At 41.1% G+C, this 18,575-nt stretch overlaps 1 protein-coding gene across 1 annotated transcript in view; it reads right to left on the bottom strand.

The window, feature by feature from the left end:
• THADA (THADA armadillo repeat containing) overlaps nt 1-18,575 on the bottom strand; it is a 626,363-nt gene that overhangs the window by 447,778 nt on the left and 160,010 nt on the right. The window contains exon 23 of the mRNA XM_069768603.1: nt 687-819. Within this exon, the coding sequence (XP_069624704.1) occupies nt 687-819 (133 nt within the window). The remainder of the gene's footprint in view (nt 1-686; nt 820-18,575) is intronic.

The raw sequence follows: 18,575 nt of genomic DNA on the forward strand, positions 1-18,575 counted from the left end.
AAAGTTAGGTCCAATAAGTTTTTATTAGATAGTTTCCACTGGGGGTGTGTTCTTCTGCCTCCTGTATGACATTGACCAATAATAAGAAGGCAGCAACATAGAAGAGCATTTGGTTCAGCGTTTTGCGACTGAAAAAAGTGTTTGCCTGCAAATTCGTCTGAGTGATTGTTAAACAATTATCCTTTGTGGTTTTTGCAGTGACCTGACAATTTTATTTGGACTTAACTTTAGTCTGAATAGAACAAGTGATGTCATGTGACGGCTCATGTCGAGGGAGTTCATGGCCATAGGCTAGACCTCATCATGTACATTAAGTGTAGGTTGTAGCAATAAAACAATGGTGGAGATGTATTTAGGCTTTTCTTAACATTGCCGGATTCAGGGGTACAGCAGGATTAACACCAGGTAAAAAGAAATGGCTTTAGTCCTCAGGAACAGCAAGTTTCAACCTCTACCCATCATAATGTTATGGCGTATCCTAGCATTCCATCACGGGAGTACCCCTTTAAACATGGGTTCTGGAGAACGTCGACCAGCTGTGTATACTCAGAAATGATGCAGACAGCAAACATCATCTTGAACGTTTACGAGGAAAGCCATGTGGGCAGATGCAGACCCTCTTGCATAGACCATTAAAGAGCTGAACCATTTCAGTCCCATAAACCGGTGCACAGCTTGCTCCATACCTGTATGTAGAAAGGAATTCCAGCGCTGCGTCTGGTTGCACAGAGCCTGGAAGACGGATCGCTAGATTTAATTTCCTCCAAGACGTTGCATAACCATTGGCGTGGTAGGCCGCGGAGGCTCTCCTCCTTGCATCTGAAAGAATCAAACGAGTAGAGGAGGTCACGGAGGGCACTAAGTTTTATTAAAACCATGCTACACCACTTCAAACACACGGAGCTGGGCTTTAAACAATCAAACCATTCACAGCCAGACCCGTTTTCAGATATAGGGACATATAGGATTTTTTTTTTTCCTTTTTTCCAGGAATACTGGATAAGATTAAAGACCATAAAAAACCCACAATGCAATGTGGCTTAATCTACACACCAGTCATTAATAACGTTGCCGAATTCTGCACTTGTGTATGATATATAAGCCAGGAGCGGGTCAGAGCTGGAAGATCATAGATAAACGTGTGCTGGTGGAGAGAGAATTTCCTGGATACAGCAGACGTTTCATACATTCCAGGAAACCTCATATATATGAGGAGAACATGATTTATTTTATGCATAATGTTTATTGAAATCGCCTAAAGGTTCGTCTCTAAGCAGAATGCACTGCACAAACAAAGGGAACACTAAAATCCCACATCCTAGATATCACTGAATGAAATATTCCAGTTGAAAAGCTTTATTCATTACATAGTGGAAGGCATTAAGAACAATAAAACACAAAAATGATCAATGTAAATCAAAACTTATATCCCTTGGAGGTCTGGATTTGGAAGGATACTCAAAATCAAAGTACAGGGCGATTCAACTTCAGTGGAAAAGCCTCAAGACAAGGAAATGATGCTCAGTAGTGTCTGTGGCCTCCACGTGCCTGTATGACCTCCCTACAATGCCTGGGCATGCTCCTGATGGGGAGGCAGATGTTCTCCTGAGGGATCTCCTCCCAGACCTGGATTAAAGCATCAGTCAACTGCTGGACAGTTTGTAGTGCAACGTGGCGTTGGTGCATGGAACGAGACATGATGTCCCAGATGTGTACAATAGGTTTCAGACCTGGAGAACGGACAACCAGTTCATAGCATCAATGTCTTCATAATGCAGGAACTGCTGACACACTTCAGCCACATGAGGTCAAGCATTGTCCTGCATTAGGAGAAACCCACTGCATTTAAATATGGTTTCACAATGGGTCTGAGGATCTCATCCCTGTACCTAATGGCAATCAGGGTACCTCTGGCTAGCACATGGAGAGCTGTGCGGCCCCCCAAAGAAATGCCTCCCCACACCATTACTGATCCACTGTGAAACCACTCATGCTGGAGGATATTGCAGGCAGCCGAATGTTCTCCACGGCATCTCCAGGCACCATCACATGCGCTCAGTGTGAACCTGCCCTCATCCGTGAAGAGCACAGGGCACCAATGTCGAATCTGCCAATCTTGGTGTTCTCTGGCATATGCCAATCGCCCTGCACGGTGTTGGGCTGTAAACACCCACTTGTGGACGTCGGGCCTTCATATCGCCCTTATGGAGTCTGTTTCTGACAGTTTGAGCAGACACATGGATGTTCGTAGCCTGCTGGAAGTCATGTTGCAGGGCTCTGGCACTACTCCTCCTATTCCTCCTTGCACAGAGGACATAGTGGTTCTGCTGCTGGATTGTTGCCCTTTTACGGGCCCCTCCACATCTCCTGGTGCACTGGCCTGTCTCCTGGTATCTGCTTAATGCTCTGGACACTGCTGACAGACACAGCAAACCTTCTTGCCTCAGCTTGCACTGATGTGCCATCCTGGATGAGCTGCACTAACTGAGCAACTTCTGTCAGGATTTGAAGAAGAGAATGATAAATGCAGGGCAAGAGACTCCATTTCCACATAGAGCAGAGAAAAGAGAAGCATTAACTGGGTAGAAAGGCAAAATGAGCAACTGTAAGTACACAGTGCTATATAATATGACTTCCTCGTATTATAAGAATAAAAATTTTGATGGAAGGAGAAGTGCTTCTTTAAAATATTATTACCATCCTATTACTGGTACATATATCCTCTTCAGAAGGAAGAAGACTTGATCTGTGGTACTACCTATTTAGCAATCCTAAAAGTCAACGAGCCTTGCCACATGACTTAGGAAAATAAGCCCAGCCAGAAACTCAATTTGCTGACAAGTGTTCATTGTGTTGCCCCTCCTCAGTGCAATGCAGTTCTGATTTGGCTGGGTGAGACGCCTCCAACTAAGGGTCTAGGGGAAACATTAATCCTTGCGGAGAGTACCAAGCTGGCTTAACGGGACATATATATATAAAAATAAAATTGGACCAGCATCGCGTATTACCGCAGTTGTCGTGCAGCGCTTTCCCAACCAATGTTCAAGTGGCATCCAATAATAGAAATAAAAAAAAGGAAAACAGCACAAAAATTAAAGAAAAACAGGCTTTAATGCCTGAACGGCGTGGCAACGTTTCGGATGTAGTATTTTTTCCTTTATAATATATTACTGTATATAAGTTATATAATAAGGCTCGTTAAAGGATCGACATTGAATTTTAAGGATGCTATATCCAACAGGTGGCACAAGAGATCAAGACCTCTTCCTTCTGAAGAGGCTATTTGCTAATTTAATTTTCCACTACATGGCCTACAAGTCTCCCCACGCCAGCTTGGGATTCAAAAAAAGGAGAAACGTTCCCCCTTAGATCCACATCTTATTACTGTTCATCCCGGGCCATCTAATTCATGAACACTATTCCAGAATCTGCCAGAAAGAAAAAAAAACTAAAATATAATTTTTTAGAATGATACAGAAACATTGAGATATTAACATCTTCACTCCGCAGCCAATTTAAATTATTGCGCTGTTGTCTTTTTTCATCCCCTTCTTCCCTTCCCTTGTTTTTTATTTTTCCTTCCACATAATCATTGAAGGGCTAATTTTCTGCGAGACAAGATGTATCGTACTTTTGAATGATACCATTTATTTTACCCTGTAATATACTGAAAAAAACAGAAGACAAAAAGATTCCATATGCAGTAAAATGCAGTAAAATGAGGAAAGAAATACAATTCTGCAGGTACTTTGTTGGGTTTCATTTCTACGGCGTTCAGTGCAGTGTGCTGTAAAAATGACCTGGCAGTGCGATTCTCCAGTTCGGTACAATTACGGCGATACTAAAAAAAATGTAAAAAAAAAAATGTGTGATTTAAAAAATAATCAGAAATTTGTAAAATAAAAAAAAATTAAAAATAAATTTGTTTTGTGAAGCCATCTTTTTTTATTTTTCCCTTGATGGAGCTGTGTGGGGTCTTGTTTTGAGTGTGGCAAGCTGATGGTTTTAATGATACTATTTCAGGGTGCACGACTTTTTGAATAACTTCTTATTGCATTTTTGTTTTGCTATAAAATAGCAAGCGGTTGGATTTATTTTTTGGGGGGTAAAATAGTATTTTTTTTTTTTTGCTGTGCTGTATTTACCATATGGACTGAATAATTTAATATTTTGGTAGATTAGACTTTTTTCGAAAGCAGCAAACCTGAAGATGTATAATTTTATTTTATTTTTAACTTGGAAAAAGTAGAGGGATTCAAAAAATTTTTTGTATTATTATTTAGTCCCCTCTGAGGACTTGAATCTGCGATCATTTGTTCCATATACTGCAGTACCACAGTATTGCAATGACGAGCTGGGCTGCCACCGGCTGCTATGAACCCATTGGTACTTGATGGTCATGTCCCCACCCTGTGATCTCTGTTATCTACTATATAATTGTCTAAGGGTCACTTCCATCTGTCTGTCTGTCTGTCTTCTGTCTGTCACGGATATTCATTGGTTGCGGCCTCTGTCTGTCATGGAATCCAAGTCGCTGATTGGTCGCGGCAAAACAGCCACGACCAATCAGCGACGGGCACAGTCCGGAAGAAAATGGCCGCTCCTTCCTCCCCGCAGTCACTGCCCGGAGCCCGCATACTCCCCTCCAGTCACCGCTCACATAGGGTTAATGCCGGCGGTAACGGACCGCGTTATGCCGCGGGTAACGCACTTCGTTACCGCCGCTATTAACCCTGTGTGTCCCCAACTTTTTTACTATTGATGCTGCCTATGTGGCATCAATAGTAAAAAAAAATGTAATGTTAAAAATAATAAAAAAACACAAAAAAACAGCAATACTCACCCTCTGTAGTCCGCCGAGACACTCGCGCCTACCGCCATCTTCCATTCCCAGCGATGCATTGTGAAAGTACCCAGAAGACTTAGCGGTCTCGCGAGACCGCTAAGTCTTCTGGGTAATTTCGCAATGCATCCTGGGAACGGAAGATGGCGTCAGCCGCACGCCCATCGCCACAGCGCCGTTGGATCCCAGGGGTGAGTATGTAACTATTTTTTATTTTAATTTTTTTTTTTTTTTTTACAGGGATATGTGCCCACACTGCTAAATACTGCGTGGGCTGCATGGCTGCTATATACTACGTGGGCAGTACTATATACTACATGGCTGCTATATACTACGTGGACAGTGTTATATACTACATGGCTGCTGTATACTACGTGGCCTGTGTTAGATACTGCGTGGCCTGCGTTATATACAACGCATTGGGTATTCTACAATATGTATGTATATAGCAGCCACATACTATATAGCACAGGCCACGTACTATTTGTATGCTATATACTACATGGCTCCTATATACTACGTGGCCTGTGCTATATAGTATGTGGCTGCTATATACATACATATTCTAGAATACCCAATTCGTTAGAATGGGGCCACCATCTAGTTACATATAAATGCTGACTGTATAATACATCTGGCATTTGCCTGGTATGGAGCAGGCTCAACCCCTGAGCCCGTAGCATTCTCCGGCTCTCTCCATGTGCAGTACATTTTCATCAGGAAATGAGTTAAGAAAATGTAAAAAAAAAAAAAAAAAAAATCACTAAACCTAGAAAAGAAAAATTAAATAAGAAATATACTGCATCTGTTACAAAATATCTGCAGTGTTTTCTGTATGATCCTAAAACAGTCTCCTAGAAATCCCACAGACAAAAAAAGAGGTTAATCCTCAACTGTTCAAGGGGGGGGTTACCAATCTATTATCCAATAAAAGACAGTGAAAAGGGGGGAGGCTTCTGCTGCAGACAGTTGTCTTACAGCCAGACAGACGACAGTGAAAAGGAGAGAACATGGCTGATCTCTTGTTTTTTCCTTTTCATAGATTTCTTACCTTTAACTACAATACGAGACAAAGTAGAATCAAGGAGATTAAGGAGAGAGTTGTTCGAATTTTTTTTTTTTTCATGCATTTTCTGTTTAGTGATCACTTACAATACAGCCCCATTGTGTGGTCAAGGCTATGTTCACACATTGCGTTTTTGCTGCTTTTTTTCTTGTAGGCAAAACCTGCTCTCTTGGCAATAAAGCAGCTAAGAAGCGGCTTACAAAGGCAGGATTTGCTGCATTTTTTGTTAATAATAATAATAATCTTTATTTTTATATAGCGCTAACATATTCCGCAGCGCTTTACAGTTTGCACACATTATCATCGCTGTCCCCAATGGGGCTCACAATCTAAATTCCCTATCAGTATGTCTTTGGAACGTGGGAGGAAACCGGAGTTCCCGGAGGAAACCCACGCAAACACGGAGAGAACATACAAACTCTTTGCAGATGTTTTCCTTGGTGGGGTTTGAACCCAGGACTCCAGCGCTGCAAGGCTGCTGTGCTATCCACTGCGCCACCGTGCTTGCGCATTTGCTGCGTTTTTGTTGTTTCTTGTGCATGAAGATAAGGTTTAGTGCGCCCTCCGTGGGCATCTGCCAACTCTCCGATGCAAACCCAAATGCATATACCAGATTCACAATATTTCATAGGATTTAATATTTGATAGTTTAAAATACAAGCATATAAAAACACAATATAATGTTATACCGCTCTGCCATCATACAGGGATCGGGGTCCAACTCGTTTTCTTTTAAAGTAAAATGTATTTAAATTCAGTTTCAGAACTGCTAATTGAATTTCCTCCGGGTAATATTGACTTAGAATCCATTTACAATGTATATACGTAATTGAAAACAAGTTTTTCGCTTGACAAAAAAGGAAATCTGCGTGATCAGCCCTGCTCTCGGACATGGAGCATGCCGACAGGGGGGCTGTTTTGGGACCCTGACATGACGATATTTGATCTCCAATGGACTTTGCCTTTTCAGCCATTGAAAAAATATCTACTATGAACCGTTATATCTTCACCCACATCTCCCATTATTATAAGCAGCTGGAGTTACAAGCATTAGACCCAAAATCCACAACTCGCGGTGACTGCTTTAAATTTATATATATTTACTATGGTTTTAATCCGGAACCTTTAATAACCGGATACAATGTAACAAAAAACTTTTCAAAGCCATAAAATATAGATTATGCACAATTCAGATTAGTTATGAACAAGGGTGTAACTATAGTAGATGCGGGGGCTGGAGCGGCACCCAGGTCCTGGAGCCTTAAAGTGTAACCGTCATTTTTATTTTATAAATTGATAGTACACATGAAAATAAGAAACTTTGTAATATATCTAATCAGAGAAATCTGCTTTTTTTCACCTTCTGTTCTGATCTTTTGCTTTCAAATCAGGGGCAAAAAGACACTCCCAATACTAAAATGACATTCCCATTACTAAAAACACATTCCCACTACTAAAAAGACATTCCCACTACTAAAAAGACATTCCCATTACTAAAAAGACATTCCCACTACTAAAAAGACATTCCCACTACTAAAAAGACACTCCCATTACTAAAAAGACACTCCCATTACTAAAAAGACACTCCCATTACTAAAAAGACATTCCCACTACTAAAAAGACATTCCCACTACTAAAAAGACATTCCCATTACTAAAAAGACATTCCCACTACTAAAAAGACATTCCCACTACTAAAAAGACACTCCCAATACTAAAATGACATTCCCATTACTAAAAACACATTCCCACTACTAAAAAGACATTCCCACTACTAAAAAGACATTCCCACTACTAAAAAGACATTCCCACTACTAAAAAGACATTCCCATTACTAAATACACATTCCCATTACTAAAAAGACACTCCCATTACTAAAAAGACACTCCCACTACTAAAAACACATTCCCATTACTAAAAAGACATTCCACTACTAAAAAGACATTCCCATTACTAAAAAGACATTCCCATTACTAAAAACACATTCCACTACTAAAAAGACATTCCCATTACTAAAAAGACATTCCCACTACTAAAAAGACATTCCCATTACTAAAAACACATTCCCATTACTAAAAAGACATTCCCATTACTAAAAAGACATTCCCATTACTAAAAAGACATTCCACTACTAAAAAGACATTCCCACTACTAAAAAGACATTCCCACTACTAAAAAGACATTCCCATTACTAAAAACACATTCCCATTACTAAAAAGACATTCCCATTACTAAAAAGACATTCCCACTACTAAAAAGACACTCCCATTACTAAAAAGACATTCCCATTACTAAAAAGACACTCCCATTACTAAAAAGACACTCCCATTACTAAAAAGACATTCCCATTACTAAAAAGACACTCCCATTACTAAAAAGACATTCCCATTACTAAAAAGACACTCCCATTACTAAAAAGACACTCCCATTACTAAAAAGACATTCCCACTACTAAAAAGACACTCCCACTACTAAAAAGACATTCCCATTACTAAAAAGACACTCCCATTACTAAAAAGACACTCCCATTACTAAAAAGACATTCCCATTACTAAAAAGACATTCCCACTACTAAAAAGACACTCCCATTACTAAAAAGACATTCCCACTACTAAAAAGACACTCCCACTACTAAAAAGACATTCCCATTACTAAAAAGACATTCCCATTACTAAAAAGACACTCCCATTACTAAAAAGACATTCCCATTACTAAAAAGACATTCCCATTACTAAAAAGACATTCCCATTACTAAAAAGACACTCCCATTACTAAAAAGACACTCCCATTACTAAAAAGACATTCCCATTACCAAAAAGACATTCCCAATACTAAAATGACATTCCCATTACTAAAAAGACACTCCCATTACTAAAAAGACATTCCCATTACTAAAAACACATTCCCATTACTAAAAAGACACTCCCACTACTAAAAAGACACTCCCATTACTAAAAAGACATTCCCACTACTAAAAAGACACTCCCACTACTAAAAAGACATTCCCATTACTAAAAAGACACTCCCATTACTAAAAAGACATTCCCACTACTAAAAAGACATTCCCATTACTAAAAAGACACTCCCACTACTAAAAAGACATTCCCATTACTAAAAAGACATTCCCATTACTAAAAAGACACTCCCACTACTAAAAAGACACTCCCATTACTAAAAAGACATTCCCACTACTAAAAAGACACTCCCACTACTAAAAAGACATTCCCATTACTAAAAAGACACTCCCATTACTAAAAAGACACTCCCATTACTAAAAAGACATTCCCATTACTAAAAAGACATTCCCACTACTAAAAAGACACTCCCATTACTAAAAAGACATTCCCACTACTAAAAAGACACTCCCACTACTAAAAAGACATTCCCATTACTAAAAAGACATTCCCATTACTAAAAAGACACTCCCATTACTAAAAAGACATTCCCATTACTAAAAAGACATTCCCATTACTAAAAAGACATTCCCATTACTAAAAAGACACTCCCATTACTAAAAAGACACTCCCATTACTAAAAAGACATTCCCATTACCAAAAAGACATTCCCAATACTAAAATGACATTCCCATTACTAAAAAGACACTCCCATTACTAAAAAGACATTCCCATTACTAAAAACACATTCCCATTACTAAAAAGACACTCCCACTACTAAAAAGACACTCCCATTACTAAAAAGACATTCCCACTACTAAAAAGACACTCCCACTACTAAAAAGACATTCCCATTACTAAAAAGACACTCCCATTACTAAAAAGACATTCCCACTACTAAAAAGACATTCCCATTACTAAAAAGACACTCCCACTACTAAAAAGACATTCCCATTACTAAAAAGACATTCCCATTACTAAAAAGACATTCCCATTACTAAAAAGACATTCCCATTACTAAAAAGACATTCCCATTACTAAAAAGACACTCCCATTACTAAAAAGACACTCCCATTACTAAAAAGACATTCCCATTACCAAAAAGACATTCCCAATACTAAAATGACATTCCCATTACTAAAAAGACACTCCCATTACTAAAAAGACATTCCCATTACTAAAAACACATTCCCATTACTAAAAAGACATTCCCATTACTAAAAAGACACTCCCATTACTAAAAAGACATTCCCATTACTAAAAAGACATTCCCACTACTAAAAAGACATTCCCACTACTAAAAAGACACTCCCATTACTAAAAAGACACTCCCATTACTAAAAAGACACTCCCATTACTAAAAAGACATTCCCACTACTAAAAAGACACTCCCATTACTAAAAAGACATTCCCATTACTAAAAAGACACTCCCATTACTAAAAAGACATTCCCATTACTAAAAAGACACTCCCATTACTAAAAAGACACTCCCATTACTAAAAAGACACTCCCATTACTAAAAAGACATTCCCATTACTAAAAAGACATTCCCATTACTAAAAAGACACTCCCATTACTAAAAAGACACTCCCATTACTAAAAAGACACTCCCATTACTAAAAAGACATTCCCACTACTAAAAAGACACTCCCATTACTAAGAAATGTGCCCTGTAATAATAATGCCATTATTAAAGGGTTTATCTAAGACTATTCGATCTTAGGCCCATAGTTAAAAAAAAAAAAAAAAAAAAATGAACATAGGTAGTTGCTAACTACCTGCCTGTTGTGCCCAGGGCTGTTCTCTCCCGCCACAAACTGGTCACAGACTGCTCCTGTAAGCTTCCACTGATGTCATCTGAGAAGTGGCTTCTCTGCTGCTTTGCTCTGTTGATGGGGCGTGAATACCGACATCAAGCTGACTGACAGCCGGCTCCCCACTGCCTAACTGCGGGCAGCCAGCTGTCAATCAGCTTGATGTCAGATGTCACGCCTGTTGTGAGTTCTGTTTTTGGGCTCCCTCTGGTGGTTACTGATGGTACTGGGTGACTTGTCTTTCCTGGGTTTCTGGGTTCCACCTGTTCCATCAGCATATGGGAGTTTCCTATTTAACCTGGCCTTGCTGGCATTTCCTCGCCGGTTATCAATGTATCCAGTGTGTCTTGTTACCTCTGCTCCCTGCTCCTAGAACCTTCTGGTCAAGCTAAGTTTGGATTTTCCTGTTTTGGTGTTTTGCTTTATTTGGTTTTTAGTCCAGCCTGCAGATATGTGATTCTTGCTGCTGGTTGCTCTAGTGGGCTGAAATTGCTCCTCATGTACCATGAGTTGGCACATGAGTTCAAGTAATTTCAGGATGGTTTTTTGAAGGGTTTTTCGCTGACCGCGCAGTTCACTTTTGTATCCTCTGCTATCTAGCTTTAGCGGGCCTCATTTTGCTGAAACTGTTTTCATACTGCGTATGTGCTTTCCTCTCATTTCACCGTCATTATATGTGGGGGGCTGCTATTTCTGTGGGGGATTTCTCTGGAGGCAAGAGAGGTCTGTGTTTCTACTAATAGGGGAAGTTAGATCTTCGGCTGGAGCGAGACGTCTAGGATCATCGTAGGCACGTTCCCCGGCTACTTTTATTTGTGTGTTAGGTTCAGGGTCGCGGTCAGCTCAGGTTCCATCGCCCTAGAGCTTGTTTGTATCTGTGCTTGTCCTTTGGTGATCCCCTGCCATTGGGATCATGACACACGCCCCGTTGACAGAGCAGAGTGGGATAAGAAGAGCTGCTTTGTTGATGTGTAGCAGCAGAATCACCAGCAGGTGCGGTCAGTGGCCACTCTGAGCCGGTGACTGGTACAATGCGCAGGTAGTAAAAAAAAACACAAAAAAAAAAAACAGGCAGTTGTTGTGGGCCTAAAGACTCATCCTGGACAACCTCACCAAAGGAACTGTGAAAGATCTATGTTTAAATGGATCACAACTAATCTTGACTGCTTCTATTGACTTACAAAGGAAGTCGAATTCCCATCAAGAACCCGGGTGCGGACATTGTTATTTAAAAGCAACAATAGTCCGCTAGAATTAAAACCAATTAACCAAAAAACAAACCAGATCGATCTACTAAAAGTCAATGGATCCATGAGGATGTGTTTTAAAGAGAGTCTGTTAATGGGGTCTTCCTGTTGCTATCACGTTACGATTGGTGAGAATCTGACCACTGAGACCCCAAACAATCTTCCAGCTCACGCACATGGGCCGGCCGTAGAGCGCTTTCTCACAGAGCTCGCATGCAATTTGTTTTTAGGCTATATACTCTGAATAATGGTGCATACGACTGCCCTATGGACGTGAGGTCACTTCTGGGGTGTATTAAGGGATGATGCAAAGCCCGTGATCGGGCACATCACTGGAAAGCCGGAGTCTAATGATCTGTGAGGATATTAGTATGTAAGGGACATCGAATATCAGGATGCATTAGGCTATAAAGTGATTAAAGTCCCAGGATAATCACTTTAAGCTTTTTGTTTCAACCCAATATATTAAAAAAATGTCAATGGCTGGCATTTGCAACTGTGTGGCATACAATCACTTATGCCAGGACCTTATATTAGGTATATAAACCAAACATGCACCATGAAGTCAGTGTGAGCAAAGATTAAAGGCCAAATAAAAAAATATTTTTACATATGTTACTGGTTTACTTTTACATAAAAAAACTGCATTGAGTTTCAATAAGCAAACTTCATTCATTCTCAGATCGCCTGCTATGCGGTTTGCAGCCTGAACCAAGTGTCATATTTTTCTTCTGTTGGAGTGTGTATCCAAGTAAAACAGGCTAGATGTAAGCAGATACTCCTGCTGTCATCAGCACAGCTTCCATCATGAACTTGTTTCCTCTTTACATGCTTTCCTCCTTTTCTCTGCCCTCCCTGAGTTACTTTCTACCCTCACCATGCTGTGGAAATTTGTGTACAAACCCATGCCCTCTGCTATCTCTAACACAAAGAAGGTAGCGGGATCTCCACTGGATTCGTAGCATTTTGCAGATCACTCAGCTAAATAAAGGGCTAGCCGACACTGCAGCAAAATGGTAGAAGGATTTTAATGCAGATTATTTAGAAAGTTGTTCATCTTTGCATTAAGAAAGTAAATGAACTGCAAAGTAAGGAAAAAAATTGTGGCTTATATTTTAAAAAAATGCATTTTATACTAGAAAATATGGGGGAAATGTAGAGAAAATTTGAAATTTCTCCTGGTTCTAAATTCTGTAACTTAGAAACATTTCCAAGAAGCGGCTGTGGATAATTACTGTCTAATCACTTGCAGAAGACCAATGAGTCGGACGGACGGTTCACACTGTGCCGTCATTAGCACAAGTTCAGCATGTCAGGCTTTTCCCTTTTTTTTCTTTTCTCTCCAGCAGTCCTTCATGGCACTGACGCTGAGGACTTATGACAACAAGTCCGTCTGATGCACGCCAAATGGAATCAGACAAAGGAGAAAGTTTGGAGTATGTCGAAGCCGGCAGATTCCTCCGGAGTTTGCTGCAGGCTGAAAAGTTACTATGAACTTGTCTTTTGTATAACCGCAATATAGAGCAAACAAAATCTGTGATTACATAAGAGGTCGATGAAAGAATCCCCCCCCCCCCCCCTCCCCTCCTTTCTAAGTTAGATGAGACAGCAAGTTTTCGAGTGATTTAACCGATGAATGCCTGGGTAGAGCCTAAGAGACGCAGAAGAATGAATGGGAAGATTCTACGCGACACAGTTAAACCGCAGAACCAAAGCCTGTGTACTTAGATAGCTTTAGGCTTTAAGCCCTACCCTGCCAATGCAAGCCGGAGCTCGAAAATCTCAGCCCAACACAAATTGGTTTTCTTTTCTCTCTGTTCTTTATTTTAATGCTTGGAGCCATCTTCTCAGAACGTGCTTAATATCGGAGCTTTCGCATCTCGGCTTAGTGCGGCTGGCTAGTGAACGGCTGGAGAAGTGCGGAGGGATACATCAGACACATCATTTCAGGCGTACTAGAAAGCTTTGCCAGACACACCTGAATATTATAAAATGGGATAATTCCACTTTAATGCACCATTGCTATTTTGCTGCTGCAGAGTCTGTAAGGCTACTTTCACACTAGCGTCGGAATCTCCCCGTCGCAATGCATCGGGCAGAGATTCCGACGCTAGCGTTTGACGCACTGCACAACGGGTGCAGCAGATGCATTTCTTCGGCGCATCCGCTGCCCCATTGTAAGGTGCGGGGAGGTGGGGGCGGAGTTCCGGCCGTGCATGCGCGGTCGGAAAAAGCGGTCCGTCAGGAGCAAAGAACGTTACATGTAACTTTTTTGCTCCTGGCGGTCCACCACAACACGGCGCAACCGTCGCACGACGGTTGCGACGTGTGGCAAAGCGTCGCAATGCGTCGCTAATGTTAATCTATGGGGTAAAAACGCATCCTGCAAACAACTTTGCAGGATGCGTTTTTTGCCATAAGCGACGCATTGCGACATCTGGCAAAAAACGCCAGTGTGAAAGTAGCCTAAGTCATTTATTTAACTGCCTGCTTTTGCAAAAAAAATTAAGAATTCCTTAGAGCTCCTGGTTCTGGCGGCTCTCTGCTCTTCTGTCCTCCTCTCTTCTCTCAGTGTTAGAGACAGCAGCAGGAAAGAGAATGTACCAAGCGCAAAGTGGTCCCCAAACTGGATTAAGATTTGTGACATAAGGATCGGCACCACTCATCACGAATTTGCCTAGTGAGGGTCACCACGCCCCGTTATGCCTGCTTCGTCAGAGCTGGGCAAAAATGGCACAAAAAGCCCAAAAGTCAAAACTTTACAGTTTCACGTTGCACAATAATTTTGAGAATTTTTAAACACTTTTTAACGCCAGTTTTCTGATGGAAAAGTTGTGATGAATCAATGTAGAGTTAGGCCGAGTCCTCAAAACAGCGTGAATGATGAGCCCAGTGACATCCAGAAGCAGAAATATGGCCGACATTCATAGTTCCAAGCACCAACCCATCCGATGGTGTATGCTGGGTATTTGTTTATCAAGCCAAGTTTTATGGTAGGGTCTGTGCGAAGTCCAATGGGAACTAGGACGACACTCAGGAGACAATATGGTCATGTTAATTAGTCGAAGAGCGGGTCCATCCGGAAGGCTCGGCTAGCCATGTATTAAAAGGTCTTTGCAGGAAATTTGCATGTCTGGACAAAACTTTCCCAGCAAAATCAGCTGCCGGGCGTGTATTCCCAAAGTTAGACAGATGGCATTCGGTTTACAATCGAAAGTTTATGCAAAACTACCTATGTAAACAAAAGTTCCACCACTTGTGTGTGAAATGCCGAACCTATAGAATATATCTTATATATAATTGCCTAGAATACGACTTCCTGCAATTTGTGCCAACTTCCGTGGCTTTGTCCGGAGCTAATGTCCGGAGATAAGTGACGTCAACAGTGTCCAGTGTCTGATTGGTTGCCGCCTGCTGCGAGCGACCAATCAGAAACGTGCCGTACTGTGACACACTCCGCCCGCCATTTTGGTGTGATTTTTGAATTTTTACCTCACAGCAAGTTTCTACTGCGTGGAGGCGGGCCCAGTGACGTTGCTCTTCAAGCTCCTGCCGAATTTCAAGTATATATGGATTCTAGACTCCCGATTCTTTAGAATAGGGCTGCCATCTAGTATAAAATAAGAAAATAAAAAGTAACCAGGCTCCTTTGACAAGTGAAGAGAAGCCATTTAATCATAGTCCTGCTCTCCGTGTCCTTTGGCATTGCTTCCAGTACAGCAGAGAAATACAAGCCTTCTCCGCTGGAAAAATCGAGCTCAAGTCCTGTGTTTCCAGAGTTCTCTGTAAGCCTCAATCCTATTCCTTAGGTTACTGCTTCCTTTAATCACAGTTTTTAAAGCGTACAAAGGAAACATATGAAAAAATATATGTCTCCCAGAAGATCGCGAAACAAGAGGCTTTTTCATTCCTTATGGCCGGACTTATTTGAGAATCTGATCTCCTGCCATAATGTATTTTTCTCGGCACTCACAAAAAAAAATAAATTCGTCGGCGCAGGCCTGTTATACAATGGCAAAGTGCCAGGACGAGAAGAAAAAAAAAGAAAAGAAAGGCATTAAAAATTACAGCATGGGAACGCCAATAAAGAAGGATTTTGAAGAGACGTTGTTTTATATTCCATTTTCTAATGATATAAACATGAGGCGGTTTGGAAGCTTTCCCGCAACGTGCAGCTATGGTATATACTATACGCTGAAGTCTAAACTCGGACCAAGGTGGACAGCATCAGTAAACGACCGTCTATCAGAGACATGTTTGCTGGTCTGTAGTTGTTTAGTTGCCCATTTACGCAGGCTGATCCTGCTTCAGATGCGCATAGAACGATCAATAACATAGCGCACCAATACAGGTTGCCATTGTTCTCGGCAGTGCGAGACCCATTTACACAGGACAAGACGCTACCAAGAACGATGATCTTTTGTGCAGGAGAAACAATCATCTCACCGACAATCATTAACGGATCGGCAGCCTGTTCAGACTGCAAGATCAGTAGGAACACCGCGTTCTTGGTAACGTTAATTCACCATGATCGTGTCCCTTATGATTCCCGATCCTGAGAGTGGGGCTCTGTGGTGCCCAGTCTAAATGAAGCGGCAGTAAATCATGTCGGTCACCACTCAATTTTTTATGGGATAGAAGAGACAGCAGAGTCCGGACCACCAGTGATCAGCAATACATTCCCTATCTTGTAGACTGATGACAATTTGCCATCTTGTATAAACCCTTTAAAAGGAACCAGTAACCAGGTTTTTTTCCATATAACCCAAGTCCACCACCTTTCAGCCTTGTTTTACAGCATTCTGAAATACTGTTTATAAGTCTCCAAGCCACCCGACAAAACAAAAAAAAAAAAAAGACCTTCTACTCACATATGGGGCGATCTCGTCTGCTGGGCGTCACTGGTCATTTTCCTGCACCTCCGCTCTTCTTGCAATGCCGTCGTCCTCCTTGCTTCGTGTGGATGGTGCGTCCTACGTTATCCACAGTGTGTTCCCCATCGTACTCCTGTACAGGGGCACTTCTCTCTGCCCTGCTGAGGACAGAGCAAAGTACTGCAGTGCGCATGTGCAGGGAAAGACCAAACAACCCTGGTGCATGCGCACTTCAGTACTTTGCTCTGCCCACAGTAGGGCAGGAGAAGGATGGGGAACACTGTGGGGATGACGTAGGACGCGTCATCCAAAAGAAGCAGAGAAGGAGGACAACATCGCAAGAATAGAGGATGCCGTCGAATCAAGACCAGAGACAGATTGAACCTCCCCATAGTGGGGGTATAATAAAAGGTTTTTTGTTTTGTTTTGCAAGGCAGCTTTGAGACTTATATACAGAATTCCAGAATGGTGTAACACATGGCTGCAAGGTGGTGGTCTTCGGTTATATAGGAAAAACAGGAAAAACCCGGTAACAGGCTCCCTTTAAATTTTATTTTGGGAGACATTAGTGGGTGCAAATGTTCTATTGCCTCTGCCCCCATGTTCTGGCCACTAAAGACAGGATATTAGTAAAAAGAGGGGGCAGATTTGTACATTAGTCAGTTCAGCTTATGCAAAAATGTACATCGCAAATCTCTGACTGTATAGACTATTTGGTAATAAGGAACCTGTCACTCAATAGAGCAAACCATGGTTTGACAGATGTACACATAGGGAGCGATCTGTCAATCACCTGAAATGAAGCGAGGGGCAGCCGGCTGGGGGCGACACCAGACTAGTCTCGTCTCTCACTATAGTCTTTGGCTGCCTCTCCAAACTATGCATTTGAGAAAAAAACAGCTCACACAGCCCGTAGGTTCCTTTCAGTCCCACCCATTGTTTAATTTATTCATTAATGCAAAATAATTTATAGCGAACAACATCACAGCACAGTTTGTTCTTTATATGAACTACTTTTAATGTGCCATCTCATGGAGTTATTAAATCAGAAAGGAAAACTGAATAGCATTTGCTGTTAGCTAAAAAAATTTTTAAAACAGCAATGTCATTTAAGAGAATCTGTCCCCATGCTCCAAAACTCACAAACTGTTTATATTGTCATCTAGATCTCTGAAAGATAATGTCATCTATACATTTATTTATTACAATCTGTTGTTCCCGGATTTAAAAAAAATTGCCTTGTGGCAGTTTATTTAGTCTGAAATTGGACATGCCTGATCGACATCAGCCAAACCCTTCGATTTCGACCTGTTTGGTTAACATTATTCTAATATGAAGAGGGCCTTTAGTTGCATACATTTCTGTGAAGCTTGGGGGACAAACAATAGTATCATTGCAGCTTCTAAAGAGGTTTGGCAAACAAATTATATTAGCTAATTTAATTTTGGTAGCGGTTCTATATTTATTCAGGGATATAGGGGGTCAGAAAAGTTAATTCAGGAAATGTCAGTAACATTTCCTAAAAAGATTAATAAACATCAAAGAAACTTGCAAGGCCTCCGTAGTTGGTGGCCACCTCAGGCCGAGCTGCGGTCTTGCACTGATGCTCTGCACCTGCTTTCCGATAGCCAATGCCTTCCCAAGTGGTGTTGGCTTGCCTCACACAGGCACAGACTTTTGACCTCCTAATAACACGTTACTTCCAATTATAACTGCCATCTACTAATTGTAATTTACAAATGAACCCTGGCGACCCTAACATTTGACAGATTGACTACAATTTGTACCTATTGACTTGATGCTGCAAATTGGTGTCTTCAATTCTATGCGCCAACTA

The sequence above is a fragment of the Ranitomeya imitator genome, chromosome 5 (genome assembly GCF_032444005.1).
Source record: "Ranitomeya imitator isolate aRanImi1 chromosome 5, aRanImi1.pri, whole genome shotgun sequence".
NCBI classification, from domain to species: Eukaryota; Metazoa; Chordata; class Amphibia; order Anura; family Dendrobatidae; genus Ranitomeya; species Ranitomeya imitator.